Source organism: Lynx canadensis, chromosome B1 (genome assembly GCF_007474595.2).
Source record: "Lynx canadensis isolate LIC74 chromosome B1, mLynCan4.pri.v2, whole genome shotgun sequence".
Classification (NCBI taxonomy): Eukaryota; Metazoa; Chordata; class Mammalia; order Carnivora; family Felidae; genus Lynx; species Lynx canadensis.
The window spans coordinates 166,591,659-166,613,448 of record NC_044306.2 but is presented as its reverse complement, the minus strand read 5'-3'; the positions used below and the strand labels follow the sequence as shown (position 1 = coordinate 166,613,448).

Genomic DNA, 21,790 nt, shown 5'->3' with positions numbered 1-21,790 from the left:
TCCTCCCCCTCCCATAGAGAAGGACTACACTCAAGCAGATGTCCTAAGACGCCTCCCAAGGGGACCTGGTTCTTGGCTGGAGTCCTCAAATACGTCCTGAGTTCCCTCTGCCCCTTCCCTTCTTCTGTGGCTCTTCTTCTCCACTTATCAACCCCCTCCCCGCCCCGACCCCCTCATCCCCTATCACAGGAACAGAGGCACACACTGGAGACCAGAAAACCGCCCCGCCTCCAGACTCTCAATTCTAGGACCACCGTGGCTGCCAATGAAGGATGCTAGTAGCCAGATCCCTGGGAGTTGAGTAAAAAAAAAAAAAAAAAAAAAAAATCAGGTTGAGGACAGAAAGGAAATGCACATAGCAACCTCCAAAGCACGAAGAAATCTCAGTATGCAAATGCCTACAGGATCCCGAGCAAGGACAGAGCAGGATATCTCCGACTACCCAGAGGACGTGCAGCACCACAAACAGGAACTTTAAAGGGATTGAAAGCTGTTGCCTGTTCCACTAGGAATATTGTTTGCAAGGCACAAGGTGTCTTTTGGTAGTGAGCACCCTCTGCGCATGCGCAGGTCCATTCGGGAATTACTGCCCTGCCGCCGACTAAGTTGCATTCCTTGAATCTTCGCAGAAAAGACAATTCTTTAATCAGAGTTAGTAATGTGGACAGTACAAAATCGAGAGAGTTTGGGGCTTCTCTCTTTCCCTGTGATGATTGCCATGGTCTGTTGTGCACACAGGTGAGCTGCTGATCTTGAACGTCTCTTTTTTTCCTTGGTGTTTTTCTTTTTTACATGCTTGCTGGATCATGTAGCTTGTTATTTGGGGGTAGGTGTGCTTGTCTATATTTATGTCTGCTCGCAGTTTGTGTTCGTTCTGAATACGGTCCCTACTTCTTCCCTTCAGCGCCAATGAGCCCAGCAACATGTCATACGTGAAAGAGACAGTGGACAGATTGCTCAAAGGATATGACATTCGCTTGCGGCCGGACTTTGGAGGTAATGCTTCATCTTTTTTCAACCTGTAACCCATATCTAGTTCTCCTTTCCTGTCAAAGATAAATGTCAAAAAAAAAAAAAAAAAGCATGTCATTTCCGCAAGTGTGCGCTACGCCCAACGCCCTGGACACACACACACACACACACACACACACACACACACACACATCCCGGACCCTCAGTCTCAGGTGGATGAAGCCCCAGGCAGAGCCGACCTTCCCCGGCCCGACACACCCTCTGCATAGTCACTGCATCACGCGTGTGCCCACACCTGTTTTCCCAGGCTGTCCCCTGCAAGGGGGAGTGGGGGATGGAGGAAGCCCATTCAGACGTAGTAAGCACAGGGAAGCCCCCCGCCTCTCCCCATCCTGTCGCCACTCTGAGAATGTGTCCATAATGTGTCCCACCTCCCCGCAGGGCCCCCTGTGGACGTAGGGATGCGGATCGATGTCGCCAGCATAGACATGGTCTCCGAAGTGAACATGGTGAGTGGCCTCCCGACGCGCCCGCGGCCGGGCTTACGCAGATGTGAAATGGACCGGTCCCCGCGCCCTCTGCGTTTCATTGGCGGTCACCTCGCCCCGGCCCCGGGAGTCCCACTCCGTGCGCTCCCCACACTGGCACACACTCCCCACTCCCCACTCCCCGTTGCCCCTGGTTTGTATTTCCAACACACACACACACACACACACACACACACGCTACTGCAGTGTTCCGGAGGAAACGTGCTCGGCACTATTTGGGGAAGGACGGGTGACTGTGGTGCTGGAGGATCGGGTGGGGCGGAGTCTGAGCGTTACTTTAGCAGGGTTTCCTTTGGTGTTCCGATGCGGAGGGCACCACCTGCCGGCGGCCCGGCGGCCTGCAGCAGGGTCCCCGGACCGCGGTTCGCCGCCGCCTCCGCTCCGGGAGCGGTGGCCCAAGCCCCCCAGCCCGCCCAGGTCCCGCCACCGAACGCCCAAGCACTCCTTCAGGGTTTCAGACTGTCCCCTCCCTCGTTCCAGGCTCTGGCACACCTTGTGGCAGGAGCAACAGGCTGAGACAACAGTCCATGCTTGTTAATAGGAAAGTGCTCAAGACAGTTTCTGGGGAGGCTTGTATTGTTCCCTTGTGAGGGTTGATGAATTTGTCTTCCAGCATCTCGCAAATTTAAGTGGAAACCGAATGGGTCGAGTTACTGCTTTGCTTTATCCTAGAAACTTAAGCAGGCCGGAAAAGCCTGATGATTAAAGGGACCGTGGAAATTGGGGGGGGGGGGGGGGAAGAGGGCGGTAGTAACATAGCGCCCTCCTTTCAAAAGGTTAGTATTCTTCTATTTCCACATTTTCTTCTCCCTTTCTGAAGCTTTTGCACAGTAGACTGAAATCATAGCTGTCGTCTTCTCTATTGGCTGTTTCCAACCACTGCGGGGTAGCAGTTTTCTAGTTGTTAGAGTTTCTAACTGTTGCTTCTCGTAAGGTAGGGGGAAAAAAAGCCTGTTGCTTTTCTAGAACCAACCATCCAGAGAATAGCTAGATCTACGTGAGCAAAATGCCATTTTTATTTCATTTGCGAAAAAATATTGTGGCAGCAGAAATTTTAGACAGCCTGAATAATTTAAAGACTAAAACCCTCTGGGATTTTGTCACTCTATAGCTGTAAAGGCTATTGAATTGTCATTTCATTACGAGTGTGCCGTGTTATCTTAACATGCTAAGATTTAAGAATTCTTTCTTTTTTTAGCTTGTGTCAAGGAAAAATAAATATGTTTATAATCTATTGAAAAGGATTAGAAGAAGAAGTCTATTAAATTTCTGTATTTTATAGTTGTAACTTCTCCTGCTTTAAATAGCTTATTTAAAATAAGGTGTCTCTGGTGGTTGTATTGGAAAAAGAAAAACAATTTTTAAAAATGAATGCATGGTGAATATTTTCTGACTCAAGGAAGGTTTTTTAACAGACTGGCTTATTAATCATATTCTGTTCGTATACATCTCAGTACCACAAGCAACCCAAAACACACTATTTACAAACACTGGAGAATGTAGTAGTAACGTGCACATATACAAATCATACCTAATCTATGCCATTGCAACTGGATAAATTAGATAATGAATTACAAAGTAGTCTATATCTTGTAGATAAATGATGATAATATTTTCCTTTCCAAATCATTTATTTTGGCATCTTGTAAGTACCAACATAGATAATTTATAAAATGGGAGAAGATTCAGACAGCTTAAAAGGCAAACAGTGCCTTTGCTGGTGGTCTATTTTCTGTATAGGGTACTATGCTTTACAGAATTTTTAAAAATGTATAATTCTGTTGACTATATTTACAAACAACTTTGGAGGTACAAAAAGAAACTGAATTGAATAGGGAAGTTGCTATTAACCAAAACAACCATTTCCACAAAAAAACCTCTGTGTAACTAGTTGTTCAACTGAATTCATACGTAGCCCAGACAAAGAGGATTGAGTTTAATTGCAGTACCCCTGGAAAAAGCTCCTAATGATGGAATAATACAGCCTACTTACTGTACTATGTATATATGTACTTGAGTTTTTAAAAATACTCCCCCAACAGATAAGCCTTTGAAAAATATATTGTACTAAAATACCAATTACCTTTCCACTGGGGTGTTAGAAACATGGTGGGAAAATAGAAAACACTGAACATTGAAAAATAGTAAACCTTGATTTACTTACTGTTCCTTGTTTCTCCTTTTAAATGAGAGCTACCAACAAGATCCAAGGTCTATTTTACCTTCTCTCATATATGACAAAGCATTGAGATAAATAGGTTGGAAAAAACACCAAGAAAAATGGAAACAAAGAGGACTTTTAAGATCAAGGGTTATCACCACAACCTCAATAGTTCTGGTTAAGAGCATTGTCTACAATATGCTTTGAATTTTAGATAATATAAGTAGGGCTGAAATGTCAGTGGGAAATAAGGCTCAATGATTTTTATATTAAACATGTTTTAGTACCTTAATAGGCAGTAACTTTTGAGGTTATTTAAAAGGAATTTTTTTTACCAAAATTGACAAAAATTAAGAATGGACAAAGAATATAATAAAAAATAGCTCTAAAGAAACTTCAGACTAAAGTCCATTCCTAAAACACTGTTCATTTTTATATTTTTATTCATTAGCATTATTACCCACCCATTCCATAGCTGGGAAAATGACATGATAATTGTACATTACATTAATGGGTTGGAAAATGAGGCTTTGTTAGGTTTTGTTCTTTTCTTATGCTACCCTATGTGAAATATAATTCTATGTCGGTTTATAGCATTATCTGTTTTCAAGACTAACATAACATTGAGTATTTTCTGATTCATGTTCTTCAGAACATAGAATGCTACTCCCAAATTAAGAAAATAAAAGCTAGCTTTTATGGTCAATAACCTATACAATCCAAAATTATTGACTCTGAGCGGTGAATTCTGAGCAGCATTCCTCTGAGGAGTAATTCCAATGCAGAAAAAAAGAAAACTATACTGAGGAGCAAGACTTTTCAGGAATTAATATTATTGATTAAATTAGGAAGAATTTTTCTTATGGCAACATGGGATATACTAGGCATGCGATAGTGATTATACACTGTTATTTTTTGAACAGTTATATTTTAAAAACTACTGTGATTTCCATTTGTTGTTTTATTAAACACTTCAAACCTCCCCTTAGTTTCTGCCAAGCCATAAACCTACTCTCTCTGTCTCTCTCTGTCTCTGTCTCTTTCTCTCTCTCTGTAGACTAAAGATAAACAGAAGGTAGTTGGGGCAAAAAGGAGACAATAGACCCCATAAATTGCCTTTAAGTAACACTAATATCTCTCAATATAAATTCAGTGAAACACAAATGATAATAAGCAGATCTTCTCTTTGAGCAGAAGACTGGGGAAGCATGATATTAACTACCTGCAAACAAGAGTTGAATTCTTGCATTTCAGATTCCAATAACTAGTTGTTCCTTCTTATTAAGGAGGTGGCTTCTGATTATCAGGTAGGAGTTCCAGGCATAAAACTCTCTTTCCCTGACCTAGAGAACAATGTTCCAAGTGGGCACTCCCAGAAGACTTCACATCTATTGAGTCCTGACCCAAGTAGCCATTCCTAGTAATAGCACCATGCATTCATGGTTTCTTTTCTTCCTTCATGCATGGGTGGATGCAATAGTGAATGCTCTTCCAGGCATTGGAAATAACAATGAAAAGAGTAAAAAAAAAAAAAAAAAAAAAAAAAAACCAAACCAAAAAAAAAAAAACCAACCTTACAAAAGCCTCAAATGAGCCAGTTAGATAAATAATACCTAAAAGATAAACAAATATAATTTACCAAGTATCCACTGTTGTTAAATTGCCCTGTTGTTGCTGTTGTGATTTTAATATTTGATTGCAGAGGTTTCTGGTGCATACTTTAGTTATGTCCAATTATCATCATCTTGGTGACACAAAACAGTCACTACTTTCAGTGTCCCCCTGCCCATTTCTTTAAGTCAGTGTTTTTCAATCTATACTGCATACCTGAATTGCTCTGAGATCTTAAAATGATAAAATGCAAGTTCTGAATCAGAGGTGTGGGATGGGGTCGGCATTCTGCATTTCCTAGGTGACACCCCTTACTGGCGAGTGGACGGCACTCTGTGCTGCAAGGTTGTAGTGCGTTATTCTGAGATCTTGCATTATTGAGAAATGAGCACTTTTTTCTCTTAAATTTCCTGAGGAATGCTATTATTTCAAGGTTCCAAATTGAGTTTTAAGTTAATTTCTAGATAATCAGGTAGCTGTGCTCAAAGGGGGACATTAGTTTAGTAATTGATGATTAAGCAATAGGACAAAGACAAGAGCCTGGATGATGGGGCTTGACTTAACTAATAAGCACTTCTCCTAAATGTGTCAATACTCATGAGTCAGCCAACCTTACATGAGGGCTATGAAAGTGTTTCCAAGCACAGTAACTCTGACAATACTATCCTGCTGCTTTACAGAACACCAGTGACTTTTCTTAGTCAGAATACAGAACATTGCAAACTGTCCCCTCCCCACCCCCCGCCACTAAAGAGCTTGCAATAGCTTTGTAAAATAGCCTAAACATACCCTTGTTGCTGTCAGGAAATTCTCTGAGGTTATAACAAAATCACTTTGCAAATAGAGCAAATAGGTCAGTATCATTTAAAAGTAGGAACAGCTATCAGCAGTTAAATAAAGATAGAAATGCATTTTTCTCTTATATGAGTAATCAAGCAGGTCTCACTTTTAGGTGCTGGGTTACAATATTACACCATCTTGAGAAGCTGAGAGAGGAAAAATGTCCCTTTGCCATTCTGTTTCGAGATAACAGAAAGATCTTTTTGTACCCTAAGCCACATCAAGGCAAGGCTATCCAAATTTTTTGAATGTTTGGGTTCACATTTGAAAGCCTATGTTCTTGGAATCATAAGGCCCTGGGTATTAAAGTGTGCAATACGATGAAAATAAATAGTAACACTTATTGAATACATCCTGTGCATGAGTTATGTTTATGGGGTGCTTTATATCACTAGCTCATTTAATCCTAGATTTAAGGTTATGGGGTTATTATCCTGCATTATAGATGGAGAAACTTAGGCTATAGTGATTAAATAGTTTGCTCAGATGTTACAGAGCTAGTAAATGGCATGGCCCAAGTCTGAAACCAGGCAACCTGACTCCAGGGCCTGGCTCCTATCTGCCAGGCAAGCAGAAATATATTCCCAGTATGTAGCTTTGGAACCTTGAGTGAGTCATTTGACTTCTCTGGGCCTCAGGTTTCCCCTCTGTAAAATGAGAGTAAATGGCACTATTGCTAAACCTGTTTTCAGTTCAAATATTCTATGACATAAACTTAGACCTTTAAAGATTTTAGACTCTGCCCAAAATAAGATTCTTCCATTCTATCTTATTCTTCTGTTATAGTCTATCTTCTTCCATTTAGTTCTCCTGTTAGATATGTCAATCAACAAACATTTATTGAATTCCTATGGAGTACACAAACTGTGGTCTCCTGAGAACAACGCAGCAATGATTGTGTGTCATCTGGGGCCTCTTAAATCACCATTTTCATTGGTCATGGCATTATTGTCCTTTTTTTTTTTTTTCCTAAACACATTTCCAAAGACAGCAATAAGCAACAGTGGATCAATGGTCTTCAAAATGAGACTTGACTGATTCCTGGTTTACATTGTACCGAATGTTGGAGCCAGCACCTAGACGGAAATTTTTCTATCCAATTCTGTCCACTGTGTTCAAACTGGGAAAATCACTCCACTCTAAATTAATAAATTTTTCAACACTTAACGTGAAACAGTAAGAAACCATTACTCTCCAGGATCTGGGTATCCCAAAGATTTACCCAAACCACTTAAAATCTTTCCATCAGGTGGTCTGGTGGCAACAGTAAAGCTAAAGTGTTCATCTCAGCTGAGTATTACTTGATATCAATTCTCTAAGTGTTTGATACTTTTTGTCTTGGCAGACCCCCAAAGTCTCAATAGCAGCCTCAAAACACAGAGGAATGAAATCTTGCTATTAGCAAGGAAGGTAAAAAATTTCAAAAGAAAAATAATGGTTATAAGTGTTTCCAACTGACTTGAGTTTTAATAACTCAAATGACATTACCACACTTGAAAATAATAGGAGGATAAATAGATATATGCTTATAATTGATTAAATGTTAGTACAGAGCTTCCTCATGAACTTTTTCACAGCACTAAATCCTATTTTTTTTTATAATACCAGAACCGAGTTTCTATATTTTAGAATACTTGTTTTCAGCAGATTGTACATTTCATGAAATCTTTTGACTATCCACCGAAGGAAGTTAATAGTCTGTGACATATAACAACCTATTACTCAGCCCTTGACAGAAATGTTCAAGAAAGGATTTACAATTAATTCCTATAAGTGGTTATATATTAGAGATAAGGTTGGCCAAAGAGTAAAAGATGTGTGGGTTTTCTTTTTTGTGAGCCCTGTTATCCTGTTTTAGAATCTTTATTAGTCCTCATTGTTTTTCTACTAGTAGTTTTTTTCTGCTACCCCTCTGTTAGGCACTTAATGTATGCCCCCTCTTTCAGCCCAGTACAACTTATCATTGTATTGCATATTTAAGATTAAAAGGCTTTTTTTCCAAGAGCATTCATTCAACTACTCTACTAGTCTCTGTCCTCGTAGAATTTACATTCTTCTCAAAAAAATTATCTAAAACTTTATTTGGCAGAATGAAGATTCTTTCCCTTTGAGAGATTTGGAAACATTTACAGTTATTTTGTTCTTGGGTTGTTTTGGTTCAACACATACTTATAGAACAATTCTTTTTTTAAAAAAATGTTTTTAATGGGTCCTAGGGATGGAAATATGACTAACATATGCTCCAAACCTTCAAATATTTTACAGTATACAGGACATTGTATAACTAAAGTTATTTTATTTATTTGGGGGCGGCTTGAACCCATGAACCATGAAGTCATGACCTGAGCCAAAGTCAGATGCTCAACTGACTGAGCCACCCAGGCACCCCACAAATATAATTTCTTCATTAAATGCATGTAAAGTGTTTCAAATTGTGTCTATCACATAGTAAGTACTAAATAAATGTTAGCTATTAACATTATTTTTTAATATGAAATTTATTGTCAAATTGGTTGAAGATATTTTAAAATGATGTGTTAGGTGCTATGATGGAGACATGTATGTCCAAGATTCTATGGGAACATGGAAGAGTGGTTTCCAAGGTGTAGTAAAGGGTTAATCCTGAGGAGAATCTTAAAGAGGAATAGTAGTTAGCACCATGTATAGGCTACAAATGAAAAGAAGAATCTTTCAAGCAAAAAATAAGGGCATAAGCATTGGCAGGTGTGTATGAAAATAGCCTGAGTGTTCCAGAAACCACAGGTTAGTCACTCTTGTGAGAACTTAAAGAGCACGGGGAAGATTGTCAAGAGATAAGATGATACTAAAAGCAAAGTGTAGGACAGTGTTATTGAATGTTCTCCTGTGTTTAAAAAGAAGGCTGTCTGTCTCTGTCTCTGTCTGTCTGTCTGTCTGTCTCTCTCTCTCACTCGCTCTCTCTCTCTCCATACATATATATATATATACACACACATACATATTTACAGAACACACACACACACAGTATATACACTGACCATTTCTGGAAAAATATACAAAAAATGAATGGTTGTCTCTTGGAAGTGGAACTAGGAGTATGGCCTGAAGGGATACTCATTGTATTTTACATACCTGCTTGAGTTGTTTGATTAAACAAAAATCTTATACATGTTTTAAGCTTTCACTCTAAAAAGACACACACAAACGCACATGGAAAGAAATGATGCTGGAATATGTATGCTAAGAAAATGAATACTAATCCTGAAATACAGAAAACGTGCTAAAGGTTCTAACAGGTGCTATGTTTCACATGTCAGAGAGATCATTCTGGAAGTGATGTGGAGGATGAGGTAGAGGAGGATAAAATTGGGGGCAGCATTCCTAGTTAAGAAGCTAAGAGTGTGGTTCAAAATCCAGGTGAGAGGGGATAAATGCCTAAAGTAGAAGAAGAATGACCTTAGGAATTGGAAGTAAAAAAGAAGAAGAGATAATCAAACAGAGGCAAATTGGAGGGATTTTATGACTGGTTATTTTTTTTAAGTTTATTTATTTATTTTGAGAGAGACAGCCTAAGTGGGGGAGGGACAGAGAGAGAAGGAGTGAGAGAATCCCAGGGAGGCTCCATACTGCCAGCACAGAACCAGACCTGGGGCTCAAACTGAAGAAACCATGAGATCATGACCTGAGCCGAAACCAAGAGTTGGACACTGAGTTGGACACTTAACTTACTGAGCCACCCAGGCGCCCCATGTGACTGGTTATTTAATGGAGATTAGAGAGAAGATGATCCTAGAATGCCCTATGAGGTTCCATGTCAAATGATCGGCACATGTGGTACCATCTGCCCAAGGATGGAACACAGGAAAAGAAGCTCCAACCATCTTATTCACCACTGAAGTGGGTATGTTATCAGAATTAAAAAAAAAAAATTGCCAGAGCATGTTACTATAAGCTTACTTGTGGGGACACTGGGGTAGAATATTGGAGACTGAAACTGTCCTGAAGAAGACTAGTTCTTTGATGAGTTTTCTAATTCTGTTCACAAATAAGGCAAGCTCTACAGGGAGAAATCCTGGGGTGCATCAATGTGGTGGCTCAAATGAGCTGATTAGAGATAAGGAGAAAGGGTGTTGGCCAGAGACAGAATAGAGCGTAGTCAACTTTAATCTCTAGCAATATTGTTCTTTCTCCGTGAGGACCTAGACCCTGATAGTATGTAAAACATACTTCTCAAATTCGTCCAGGGATGTAATCTTTGTACTCTGTTTTAGTTGCCTTTATAAAACCAAATAGGTGGGGAAAAAAGATGTGTGGAGAACTCACTTACGCAGCATCTGCTCTCTTCTCTACCACGTCCCCAAAATGATTCAGAGCCCTTCTGGAACACTGTGTTTCCATGTGAAGTCATGTGCAAGCACTGTGAGTTCTTGCAGAAAGTGTATTTGGTGATGACATGAGACCAACAGAACACAAGTGAGGCCAATAGCATGCCTTGAGAAGTGAATCTTAGCTGCCAGGAAATTAAAAAGTAATTCCCAGCTTTGCTGAAGAACTGAAACATCTGAATGGCCTGATGGGAATGATTTTAAACGAGAATTCAACAGAGCCCTGCCCCTCACAAATGTTCTCATGGAAAAGGGATAGCTATTTAAGCAGAGGTGTATTCATACATTGTAATATTTGGTTTAGAGAAAAAAGGCAGAGATGTAGCTGGAGAAATAGATCCAAATAGAAAAGGATTCTTAGGTAGCTATTAGCAATCAGCTAACCCATACTAGAGTATGGGTTAAGGCACTTCAGATACAACAGGAAAGTTAGAAGCTAGATGCCTCGCTCTTGTTGCTGAATGGATTAATCAGGGAAGTTGCTAGAAGTGAATCCTGCTTGAATGAGAGGGTTATTTGGGATCCTTCCTGAAAGCGGGGGAATAGATTTGTTGAAAGCTCAGGTTCCCTGCCTACTCTAACCCTCTGTGACTCATGGTGAGATTTTTTTTTCTTTCTCTCTTTTCTTCTGATCTATTATTTTCAAGAGAATGATACACAATTCTCTAGTCAAGAGGAACAGCTTTGTGGTTTCCATAGAGACATTTCAATGACATTTAGTTGAAATCCTACCTAGAATATTTCTCATGTCAGAGGCCTTCATTTCTCCCTCCTACCACTTGCAATCCCTCTCCCACCCAAATCCACCTAGATCTACTTTAAAGCCCACAGGAAGTCATCTTTCTTCTGTGGAGCCTTTTCTGTAGCCACACCAGAGAGAATTATGCTGGAGAAAGAGTATACAGGGCATATAAACAAATCAAGACTCCAAAGAGGCAAAAGACCCAATATAATATAACGATCCTCTTTTAGTCCCAATAAGGTTTTTATTGACCTTGTCTTTTCAGCCTGCACTATGTAAGCTCCAGGAAGTTTAGGATTATATTCTTTATGCTCTCTGTGTAGCTCCTAGCATATTATGGGAACTTAATAATAACATTTATTAGGATTATAACATAATTTTTCTGGTCATAAAGAAGTGTTAGTAATAATGTCATTTGAATTTATTAATTCAGAAATTAATAGGTTCTCTGTCAGGTCTACCTTATGCCTGAATCTGTAATTTTCTTTTAGGTTGATCATGAATCAGGAGCCGTTTCTATAGAAACAATTTTATCACATGGCACAGTCAGTTTCACACACACAAAACTACTTCATGACAAATATCAGTGCAATGTACACACACACACACACACACACACACACGCATGCAACCACCTAACTTTTCTTCAGCATTAAAAAATAATGACTGCTTTTCATTCTTCAAAATGTCATTTTCATACTGGCATCTGGACTATCACTATTTCTGGAAATATTTAAGAAATTGTTAAAGAACCACTTGATTGATGACTATAAGGCGAGTGACATTTAAAAAGAAGGAAAATCAAACTTAACAGGTAGCATATGAAAAGGGATTCCTCAGCCAATCTGGAGAGGTTATGAATAAGTAGATTTTAAAAGATAACCCAATAACTTTATTAAGTTTCAAAATATAAACTAAAAAACATGTCTAATTGAGAAATATACATATTTAATGTATGTGTTTATAATCTATCTATCCATGTAGTTATTTTTGCTCTAATTGTATTCTTGCTGCTACATGCTAAGTTTGCTTTCAGATGTCAACTTTTGTCTGAAACTTCCAGATCCACAGAGTAATTGGTCATAACTAGTAAATGTGTTTATTCAACTGCCACACTAAATGGTGATAAAAGATTCTTTTTTTTTAATTTTTTAAATGTTTATTTATTTTTGAGACAGAGAGAGACAGAGCATGAACAGGGAAGGGTGAGAGAGAGAGGGAGACACAGAATCTGAAACAGGCTCCAGGATCTGAGCTGTCAGCACAGAGCCTGATGCAGGACTCGAACTCACGGACCGCGAGATCATGACCTGAGCTGAAGTCGGATGCTTAACCGACTGAGCCACCCAGGTGCCCCATGATAAAAGATTCTTTCAACTGACATCACCACCTCTGTGCCCACCCCTCACACACACACACACACACACACACACACACACTTCAGCACATCCCAAAGAAACAACTGAGAGAACAGATTCCCAGTTCAAACTGACTGCTGAGTTGAGGCTGATGAGAGCAGACAGAGAAAATTCTCTATAAAGCTTAGTTGAAATATAATTGAATATATTCAATTTGTGAATTCAATATAATTGAAACTCTTGGCTTAATGTGATAGGAACTGCTTTTTAGAAGTTTTGAAGTGAGAAATTGGAGGAGGGAGACTGGCTGAAAAATTTGTAGAGTAGAAAGTACTCACAAAACTGGAAAATTATATTCAGTCCTTGTGGGCTATTGGTCCATATCTCCTACGTCATGCTACCACCAGTTTTGGATATGCTCCTGTGTGCTCTGTTGCCATGAAGTTTCAAGGGGACTTTATAACCAGGGGCTCTGAAATTATGGAAGGATATCACAGGTGACACCTGCCCTGCTGTGCTCAACATCACTATAATAGAACATAAGCGTGTCTTGATGAACCATGTGTTTGAATAGTCATAATGAAGTTTTTCCACATTTTGAAGGATTTGCACCGTTGGTTCTGCAAAACAGAGATATGTGAACCCAAACTCAGACAAAGCAGTTGCTATTATTCTTTTCCAATACTGTTAGGTCTCACTGATTGGAGGTTTGTTATTGAGGCAAAATATGGGATTCTGTTGGTATTTAGGTAGGGAGTACCAGTGGGAAGCTAACAGCTTAAAATGCCATCATTTGTTCCTGATACCCTCAGTTTTGATTACTGCTGAATTGCACATAACCCCAGAGAGAGGCAACAATAATGCCAGAGTTTAGTTCCTGTATTTACATCAGAGTGTGAAGGAATGGTTTAGTGAGGGAATAGGTTTGCTTAAGAGACAAAGATTGGAAAAGGATACGAAGAGAGGAAGGAACCAGGAGTTATTTCATACTTTTCTTAGAATCAGCGGTTTCCTGACTTTGGGAGCCAATATGAAACAGCTAGAAAAAGTGACTGAGGTGTGCTGAGACAGCATTTGTGTGGTCCACACTGATCCTCTGCCCTCAAAATGTATTTTGCTTGATCTGACAGCAATGCCTGATATTTTGTAACCTGAGATGTGAAATCAACAAACTCACCTCCATTCTCTGGAGATGTACCATCCATACTGATGGGCAAGGTGATGATAATATCTGGCAGTTTTAATTATAGGATAATATCTTGTAGTTTTAATAACTTTGTAGACAATGAATCTTATAGTTAAAATCAGTGTCTAGTGGGCAGCATACTGGCAACTTTTTAAGTCCAGACACTCCCCATCTGGCGTATATAATTTTGGTTTTTCTCCTGAAGTACATTCCCCTTGAATGTGCTTCTGTCAAGTTATATTTGAATAATTTTAAATCACTTTAAAATGTCAGGATGATGTTGTATCCTCATTTATACTCTCAAGCATAAATCTTGTGACTTAAGCCCCTTGATTCTCAGTTTCATGTAAAATGGAAATAATAATTTCTGCTTCACCTATTTCAGGGAGCTGTGAGAATCAAAAGAAATAAATCATATACAAATATATGGTCTGTATATGTGATATATAAATTGCAAATTACTATATAAATATTAAATGCTGGTATTTTCATTATTTTACCATCATCTCCAAAGCTTATAGTGAATTTCTCTGTCTTTAATGCCAGGACATCAAGAGTAACATTGATTCACAACATGAATAATCAAATATAGTATTTTTGTTTAATATTGGGGTTTTCATCATGCAGTTGAAATTTATACTACTTCTAATTGTGAAACTATTCTGTGAGATCTGAGAGAAAGAAATGGAAAATTTCGTTGACTTTCTCTTGGTTCTCCCTTCTCAAACTTGAAGTTTCAGTCTGTGTAGTGTCCTCCCATACCTCTCTAAATTTCATATTTTGCATTACTCCCTGGTAATGTGGTTTTCCATAGGCTTAGCCTAGGAATTAAGGCTCTGGAGTTGATTTCTTCAATTACAGCGCCTCCACCTGCAGGATCTGTTACCTTGACATTAACTTTAGAGTAATGATATAATTTGTTTTCTAAGCATGCACTTTTGAGAATAAAAGGGAACACTGTTAATATTACCTGGGACAGGAAGTGTAACCAACACAATGCTGGGAAAGTCAAGACTACGACCATTTTGTGACACTGAAAGCCTGAATTTTTTCATCTTTAAGATGAGGATAAGTGCTACTTTCTTCTTAGGTCATTAAAAGCAAAATAAGATAATGTGTTCCCAGGCTTGGGGAAAATATTGGTTATTTTTTAAACTGATGCTTCTTCTTTATTGGGCACTTACTGTGTATGAGGCACTGTTATGAGTGCTTTATATGTCAATATCAACATAGAATTATGTGGATGAGATAAGATAATAAGAGTTTTTATCCTAAAGTTTGAGATAATCAAATTAAAATATCATCTATCAACTTACTTTTGCTTACCAAGAACTTCATAAGAGCTAAGAATTGTGAAAGGTTATTAAAAATTGTAGCATTTACTTTATTCCTTCAAGGAACATCCAAAAATCTCATGGAGAGGGTAAGTTAAGAAAAAGTAACTGTCTTCATGAGGTCATAATTGACCACAAGTAGCACTAAAAAAAAGTGCCCTGAAGATGAGATCACAACTCAGGACATCACAGAGAAAATGCAAACACGCTGAGATGTTCAAGATGAGATCATGTAGGTAGGAAGGTGATGAGTATTCCAGGCAGAGAAAATAGAACTAAAAAGACTGTAGAGAGATAAGAATACTAAGAGTACTCAAGAAGAGAGAAATTCACTAACAATATTTGAATTTTAAGGCTTGGAAAATCATTCCTGCATCTTAATAATGAAAATTGATACTTATTGAGCACTTCTACAAAACAGGTACCATTTATGTACTTTATAATTATTAACCCATTTAATCCGTCATGCAGCCATATGAAGTATGTCACTATTGTTTCTTTTTTTTTTTTTAAGGGAGAAGTATTTTATTTTTTCATTTTTTTAAATGTTTATTTTATTTGTTATGTTATAAAACATTCATTTTAAATGTTTGTTTATTTTGAAGGAGAGAGGAGAGGAGGGGAAAAGAGAGAGGAAGAGAGATAATCCCAAGCAGGCTCCACACTGGCAGCATGGAGCCCTACATGGGGCTTGAACCCACAAAGCAGGAGATCACGATCTGAGCCAAAACCAAGAGTCAGATGCTTAACTGACCAAGTCACCCACGTGCCCCTCATTATTATTTCTATCTTATGGGTAAGGAAACTGAGACATAATAAAGTTAAGTAACTTCCCCAAAGTTACACAACTAGTAAGTGATAGAGCTGTGATTTGCACTCAAGTCTCTGATCTGCATGCCAGATCTGAAGATGCCTTCATAGTCTGTGTGTGGTAGTTTTGTCATGAAATCAGGTCATAAAGCATCGTTATTTCCAATAACATTTTTAAGTTGATTTATTTATCTTGAGGGGGAAGGTCAGAGAGAGAGAGAGAGAGAGAGAGAGAAAGAGAGAGACTCCTAAGCAGGCTCTAGTGCAGAGCCCAATGTGGGCTTGAACTCATGAATCCCTAAGATCATGACCGGAGCCAATCAAGAGGCAAACACTTAACCAACTGAACCACCCAGCTACCCCTCTAATAACATTTAAACGTAGGTTTCAAAGATTAGGAAACATGATTAATAGTTAGCAAAATGTGTCCTACAATGAAATGCATTAGCAATTGATATTACTTAGCCCAAAGTTAAACTTTAAAAAGATTAAAGAGTACCTTGATTAACGTCTTTGGTTATGAAAACGTTTGATCCATTCACGGATTTAAGTCACATTGGACAATTTAATGCAAGGTGTCACTTAAAGTGCTGTGTAAGGTACTTACTGGAAATAGAGAGAGAAAATGGATTTGATGCTGCCGCTGAGAGAACTCAACTTGAAAAAAGAAGCAAAGTTTAGATTGGACATAAGGAAGAACATCTTGACTGTAATGAGTAAGAAGATGCTGGAAGGAGCTATGAAGAGTATCTGGGAAGTGTCCATCCTTAGAAAGCCTCAGAACAAGAAAAGTTAATTATATCTGTCCCAGTTGGCTTATATGGCTCTTCTGTCTAAAGGCAAGAGGGCGACGTAAGAAAGAGCCTTTCTCTAAGACCCTTCCCAATTGAGAAATTTGAACTTCGAAGATTTTTACTTGATAGCTACAAACAATTCATTGTAAGATCTTCAAAAATCCCCACATTTTGATTACTTTTGCAGTATATACTTAGTTAAGAGGATTACAACCACACACTCAGAGCATGTGAACAGGGCACTTGGCTGGGCTGTCATTAATTCAGTGGCTCTTTCTGGAACAGCTAACTTATTGACCTTATAGTGCATGTTACTCAAACTTCTATCTCAGAAAAAGTTGCCATGTCACTAACTCTCGGGATAGTTAATGAAGAAGAGAGATGCAGGAGATATTAAATCCTCAAATGCCAAGAGTTTCCTGTAATGAGAGCTTCTTAAAGATTGTGCCTAATAAATGCCTTCTGCACAGGGCAGGCTGAATAAAATTATGCTGAATTAAATTGAAATATAATGCATTCAATTCAAGTCTGTGTACATATTATTACATCAGTATTTAGTCCTGGGAAAAAGGGCAACTCTTAATGTTAAGAATAGAAAGTTATTAAAATATAATGAATACATACCATGTATTGGGTATCAGAATAAGTATTTGAAATCAGTTTTTACAAGAGCCACCTGAGATAGGAATATTTAATATCTCTCTTCCACAGAGAAAGAACTGAGAATAGTAAGGCTCTGGGACATTTGAGATGGAGTTGTGTTTAAAGTTCAGGCCTGTTTGACTTCAGAATCATACATCTAACCCCCTCTCTTTGGTTCTGGGACCCAAATCCAATGTGTGTGTGTTGGGGCAGGGAGTGATTCTGCACACATACAACAAGCAATTCTCTGGAAACTAGCTGGGTGTCCTATAGTTCAACTTAATTCTGACACTATCTATCTTGAGATATCATCAGGTTCTCCAGGTTAAAGTTCAACCCTACAAGACTGTCTCCCACTTCAGATTCTAGTCGCAAACCCTCGTTTTTCCCTGTACTTCTGACTGACTGGCATTAAATCAGAGGTTCCCATGATCTCCTCCTTGGGTTTGATTCTTTTTTGCTGTAGTGGCTGATAGAACTCAGAGAAACATTTTACTTATAGATGACAGTTTATTATAAAAGAAATATTTTATCAGAAATAACCAGATGAAAGAGATGCATGAGACAAGATATAAGGAATGGCTTCTATGTCCTCTCCAGGAATAGTGTTGTCCCAGCACCTCCAATGTGCTCGCCAAGTGGGAATCTCTCCGAACTCCATCTGAGGAGCTCTGTGGCAGAAAATACGGGGGCAAGGGTGGGTGAGGGGAGACCAAATATGTATTTCTTATTCTAAATCACAATATCATATGCCCCTTCTCATATTATCCAGCCATCAATTCTTTCTGTTTTAGAGTTCACTCTGGTCTGAATTGTGTTATAAAAACAGATATTTTTTTTTCCCTCTACGTGAAGGGTCAGGCAGAATCCTACTCAAAAGGATCAAGTTTTGGGGTTCCTGGGTAGTTCAGTCGGTTGAGCTTCTGACTCTTGTTTTCAGCTCACGTCATGATTTCCTGGTTTCGTGAGTTCGAGCCCTGTGTGGGGCTCTGCACTGCCACTGGAGAGCCTGATTAGGATTTTCTCTTCCTCTCTATCTGCCCCTTCCTCACTTGTACTGTGTCTGTCTCTCTCAAAATAAATAAATAAACTTTAAAAAATTTAAAGAAAGGATCAAGTTTTGACTTTCAGGGCTCAAAATAAGCATATGCATAGGAGTAGTTGGCATTCCTGATCCAGTTCAGTAGGATTACAGATCTTTCTCGACCTGAGAATGGAGTTACATCTCGTTGACCCATTGTAAGTTGAAAGTATCCTTAGCCGGAAAGGTATTTAATATTCGCAGCTTCCCGGACATCGTAGCTTGGCATAGTGTATCTTACTCACCCCAGAATTCTCCTATTTGCCTACTGTTGGGTAAAATCATCTCCAAAGCCAATTTTATGAGAGTGCCGAATATCTCATGTAATTTATTGAAGATGGTATTGACAGTAAGAAGCAGAATGGTTGTCTGGGTATAGGATGGGAGTCAGTGTATGGGCTGCTGACGATTGTTCCTGATCTTCCGGCTGGGAGCTGGGACTGCTGTCGCTGTTGCAGCCCAGCGTTACGAGAGTATCACACTGCGTATCACTAGCCTGGGAAAACATCCAAATTCAAGATTCCAAGCGTGGTTTCTGCTGAATGCCTATCGTTTTTGCACCCTCCAAAAGTCAAAAAAAAAAAATCATAAGTAGAACCATCATAAGTCAGAGACTATCTGTATTTCCCTGGACAGAGCCTTACCTCTTAATCTTTGCATGTTCAAAGACTTAAAAAAAAAATGACTCACACCAGAGGAGAGTGTCGTTTGGTGGGAGCCCAGTTTCTTGCTTCTCCCTCCATTGACATCCTTGTCATGGTCCATAAAGCAGGCAACACAAGATTTTTCCTGTCAGGTTTGCCTGCAAGGGTGATTTCTTTGTTTGAGTTCAAGACGAAGACCCAGAAAATCTAAAATCTGTTATTTTTCAATTCACAAGATTTCTTGCAAGCGGAAAGAAAGAATTGCTCTCCACTCCAGGATTCTCTAATGGGGGCAGGCGGCAACAAACAGGAGGGGGGCAGCATGCCAACTGTTTCTTGGTGGGGAGAGTAGGGAAGCTAATTAGACAACCCATTTCTGGGGAGAGAAGACAGAAAAGGCTCAGGTATATTTAGCTCTTCTTATTTTTCCCACTGACACTGAGAGAGAAATCAAACAGGAATATGTAAAGGTCAGATCATCTCATCACTGTCCTTTTAGAAATGGGAAATTACATTATGAAACGCGGATGGCATCTTGAGGTTAAAATAGCAAGTTATTATACCACAAAGCTTACAGGGGATATTTTTCATTTTTCCGCCTCATGGAGGAAGATACATTCAAAATACATTTGTTTTACTTTTTTTTAATGTTTATTTATTTTTGAGACTGAGGGAGACAGAGCGCGAGTGGAGGAGGGGCAGAGAGAGAGAGGGAGACACAGAATCTGAAACAGGCTTCAGGCTCTGAGCTGTCAGCACAGAGCCCAATGCGGGGCTCGAACCCACGAACCGTGAGATCATGACCTGAGCCGAAGTCGGACGCTTAACCGACTGAGCCTCCCAGGCGCCCCTTAAAATATATTTATTTTAAAAATTAAATACAGATACTAAAACACGTGAAAACCTGTGTTTCTTTGGCTTCATCGGAATGATGGCAACGGAGATCTAACAATTACTTCGCTTACCTCCACCGCAATAATAAACCGAAAGGATTTCTGTATATATTTCTGACTTCTATATATATTCGATATCTATTTCTAAAGTAGAATACAGTCATGGAACACAGTTTGGGGGGAAAAACAACTGGCTTGAAATAAACTGTTGTTCCTGTATTTCAAAAATGCAGAGTTAGGCTATTCGAGAGACCACTAAATTCTGCTGAAGCCATTACAGGCTTTCACGCTTTCTTTCTTGGGGTACTAAATAAGGCATAGTACGGATACTCGCTAACATAGATCTTGCTGCATTTGTTGATTCCTCGCAGCTGAGGAATGATATGTGCTCTTACCTCTCAGTGGGGAGTTTAGCAAGGACATGCTGAACTATGCATGTGCTTTTGCCACAGACTGCAGTCCCACACAGGTCCAGGCACACCTGGATCAGGTCACGTCAGAACTTTATTATCTTTGGTTCCAGGATTTTGCCCAGTTCCCGGGCTAAAGGGTGGGTGCAGCACAAAGTGGCTTCAAGAAAAGTTATAATTTTCGGCGTGATGCATTGTGGGTTTTACTGAGGTATGAAAATACGTAATTTTGGAATAATGTTCATAATTCATATCATCAGACTAGCACATTATTTTATAACTTCTAAATTCCTTTAACTTCTGATTGTATTAGAGAGTTAATGGGGGGGGGAAGCCCATGTCAGCCAATAAATATATGTATTTTTAAGAGTTTGCAGCTAGGAATTCCAAAGAAGGCGTTTGTTTTTGCTTTTTTGAGAGATTTCAGATACAAAGGGGAAAATAAAGGCCAGGGCAAACAGTTCAGGGAAGCAGAGAATTATTTTGATAAATTAGAGTTTATAGATACCTGCCTATCATTTTTGTTGAACAGCTGCTTTGCACATGGCTTGCTATAAGCATACATTCAGCATTGGGAGAAAGACTATTTTCCCTCAAATTGCCTCCTTTGCATTGAGAAACAAATTAACAGCAAATGTTCAATTCTGTCTCCTGACTCCTCACATCCCCCCCGCCCCTTACTCTACATGAACGCAAAGAAAAACTTCAACCACAAACTCAATTTCAGTGTCATTGACAATTCCTCTGTCTTCTTCCACCTTTCCTTCACTCTCCTGCTCTTTTCCCCCATGTTTCCTTAATTTAGTAATTAATGGAGACTCATCTGACCACCATCTGTTCTGAAAAAACAACATGGTAGAAAACGTATGGGTTGTTATTTAGCCCACCCTGGGTTCTGGCGCTGTATTTGTGAATGCTCTCTCTGTTAATTTCCTTGTCTCTGAATGTTGGAGCAAGGGAAAAAATGCCATTCAGACTCACTGAGCCTGCTTCTTCTTTCTCGGGCAGGCAGGCACAGATTATGTCAGTAGGAAGATACATATTTAGGTTGCCCCTTCTGCTTACTGAGGAAAGCAGGAAGGAAGGAAAAGAATATTGAGATTTCAAAGGCTCTACCAGTTATTCCGTGGAGCTAAAGGGCAAGACCCAGAATAACTGGCCGTTTGGGTAGGGGAAATGTTAGTGAGCTTTTGGAAATATAAATTATGTCTAGAGTTAGGAAGGGGAGAAGAGCGAAAATTCTCTGAGCTATAATCCAAGAGGAGTTGAGGGCAGAATAGAAAATGGAGGACCAGGGTGAAAAGGAAGACTGGAGACAAAAAAGAGCTGGGGAAACTAGTCAAGAAGTTGAAATTCTCACCAAATAATTCCCAGCGCCAGAGTGGCTGAAGGACTTTAAA

The 21,790-nt window shown here is 39.2% G+C and overlaps 1 protein-coding gene across 1 annotated transcript in view; it reads left to right on the top strand.

Annotated features, from left to right (window-relative positions):
* Positions 1–537: 537 nt before the first annotated feature.
* The window catches only part of GABRB1 (gamma-aminobutyric acid type A receptor subunit beta1), a 385,813-nt gene continuing 364,560 nt past the window's right edge, over positions 538–21,790 (top strand). The window contains exons 1-3 of the mRNA XM_030313932.1: positions 538–738; positions 905–996; positions 1,414–1,481. Coding sequence (XP_030169792.1) covers positions 659–738; positions 905–996; positions 1,414–1,481 — 240 coding nt within the window. The 5' untranslated portion in view covers positions 538–658. The remainder of the gene's footprint in view (positions 739–904; positions 997–1,413; positions 1,482–21,790) is intronic.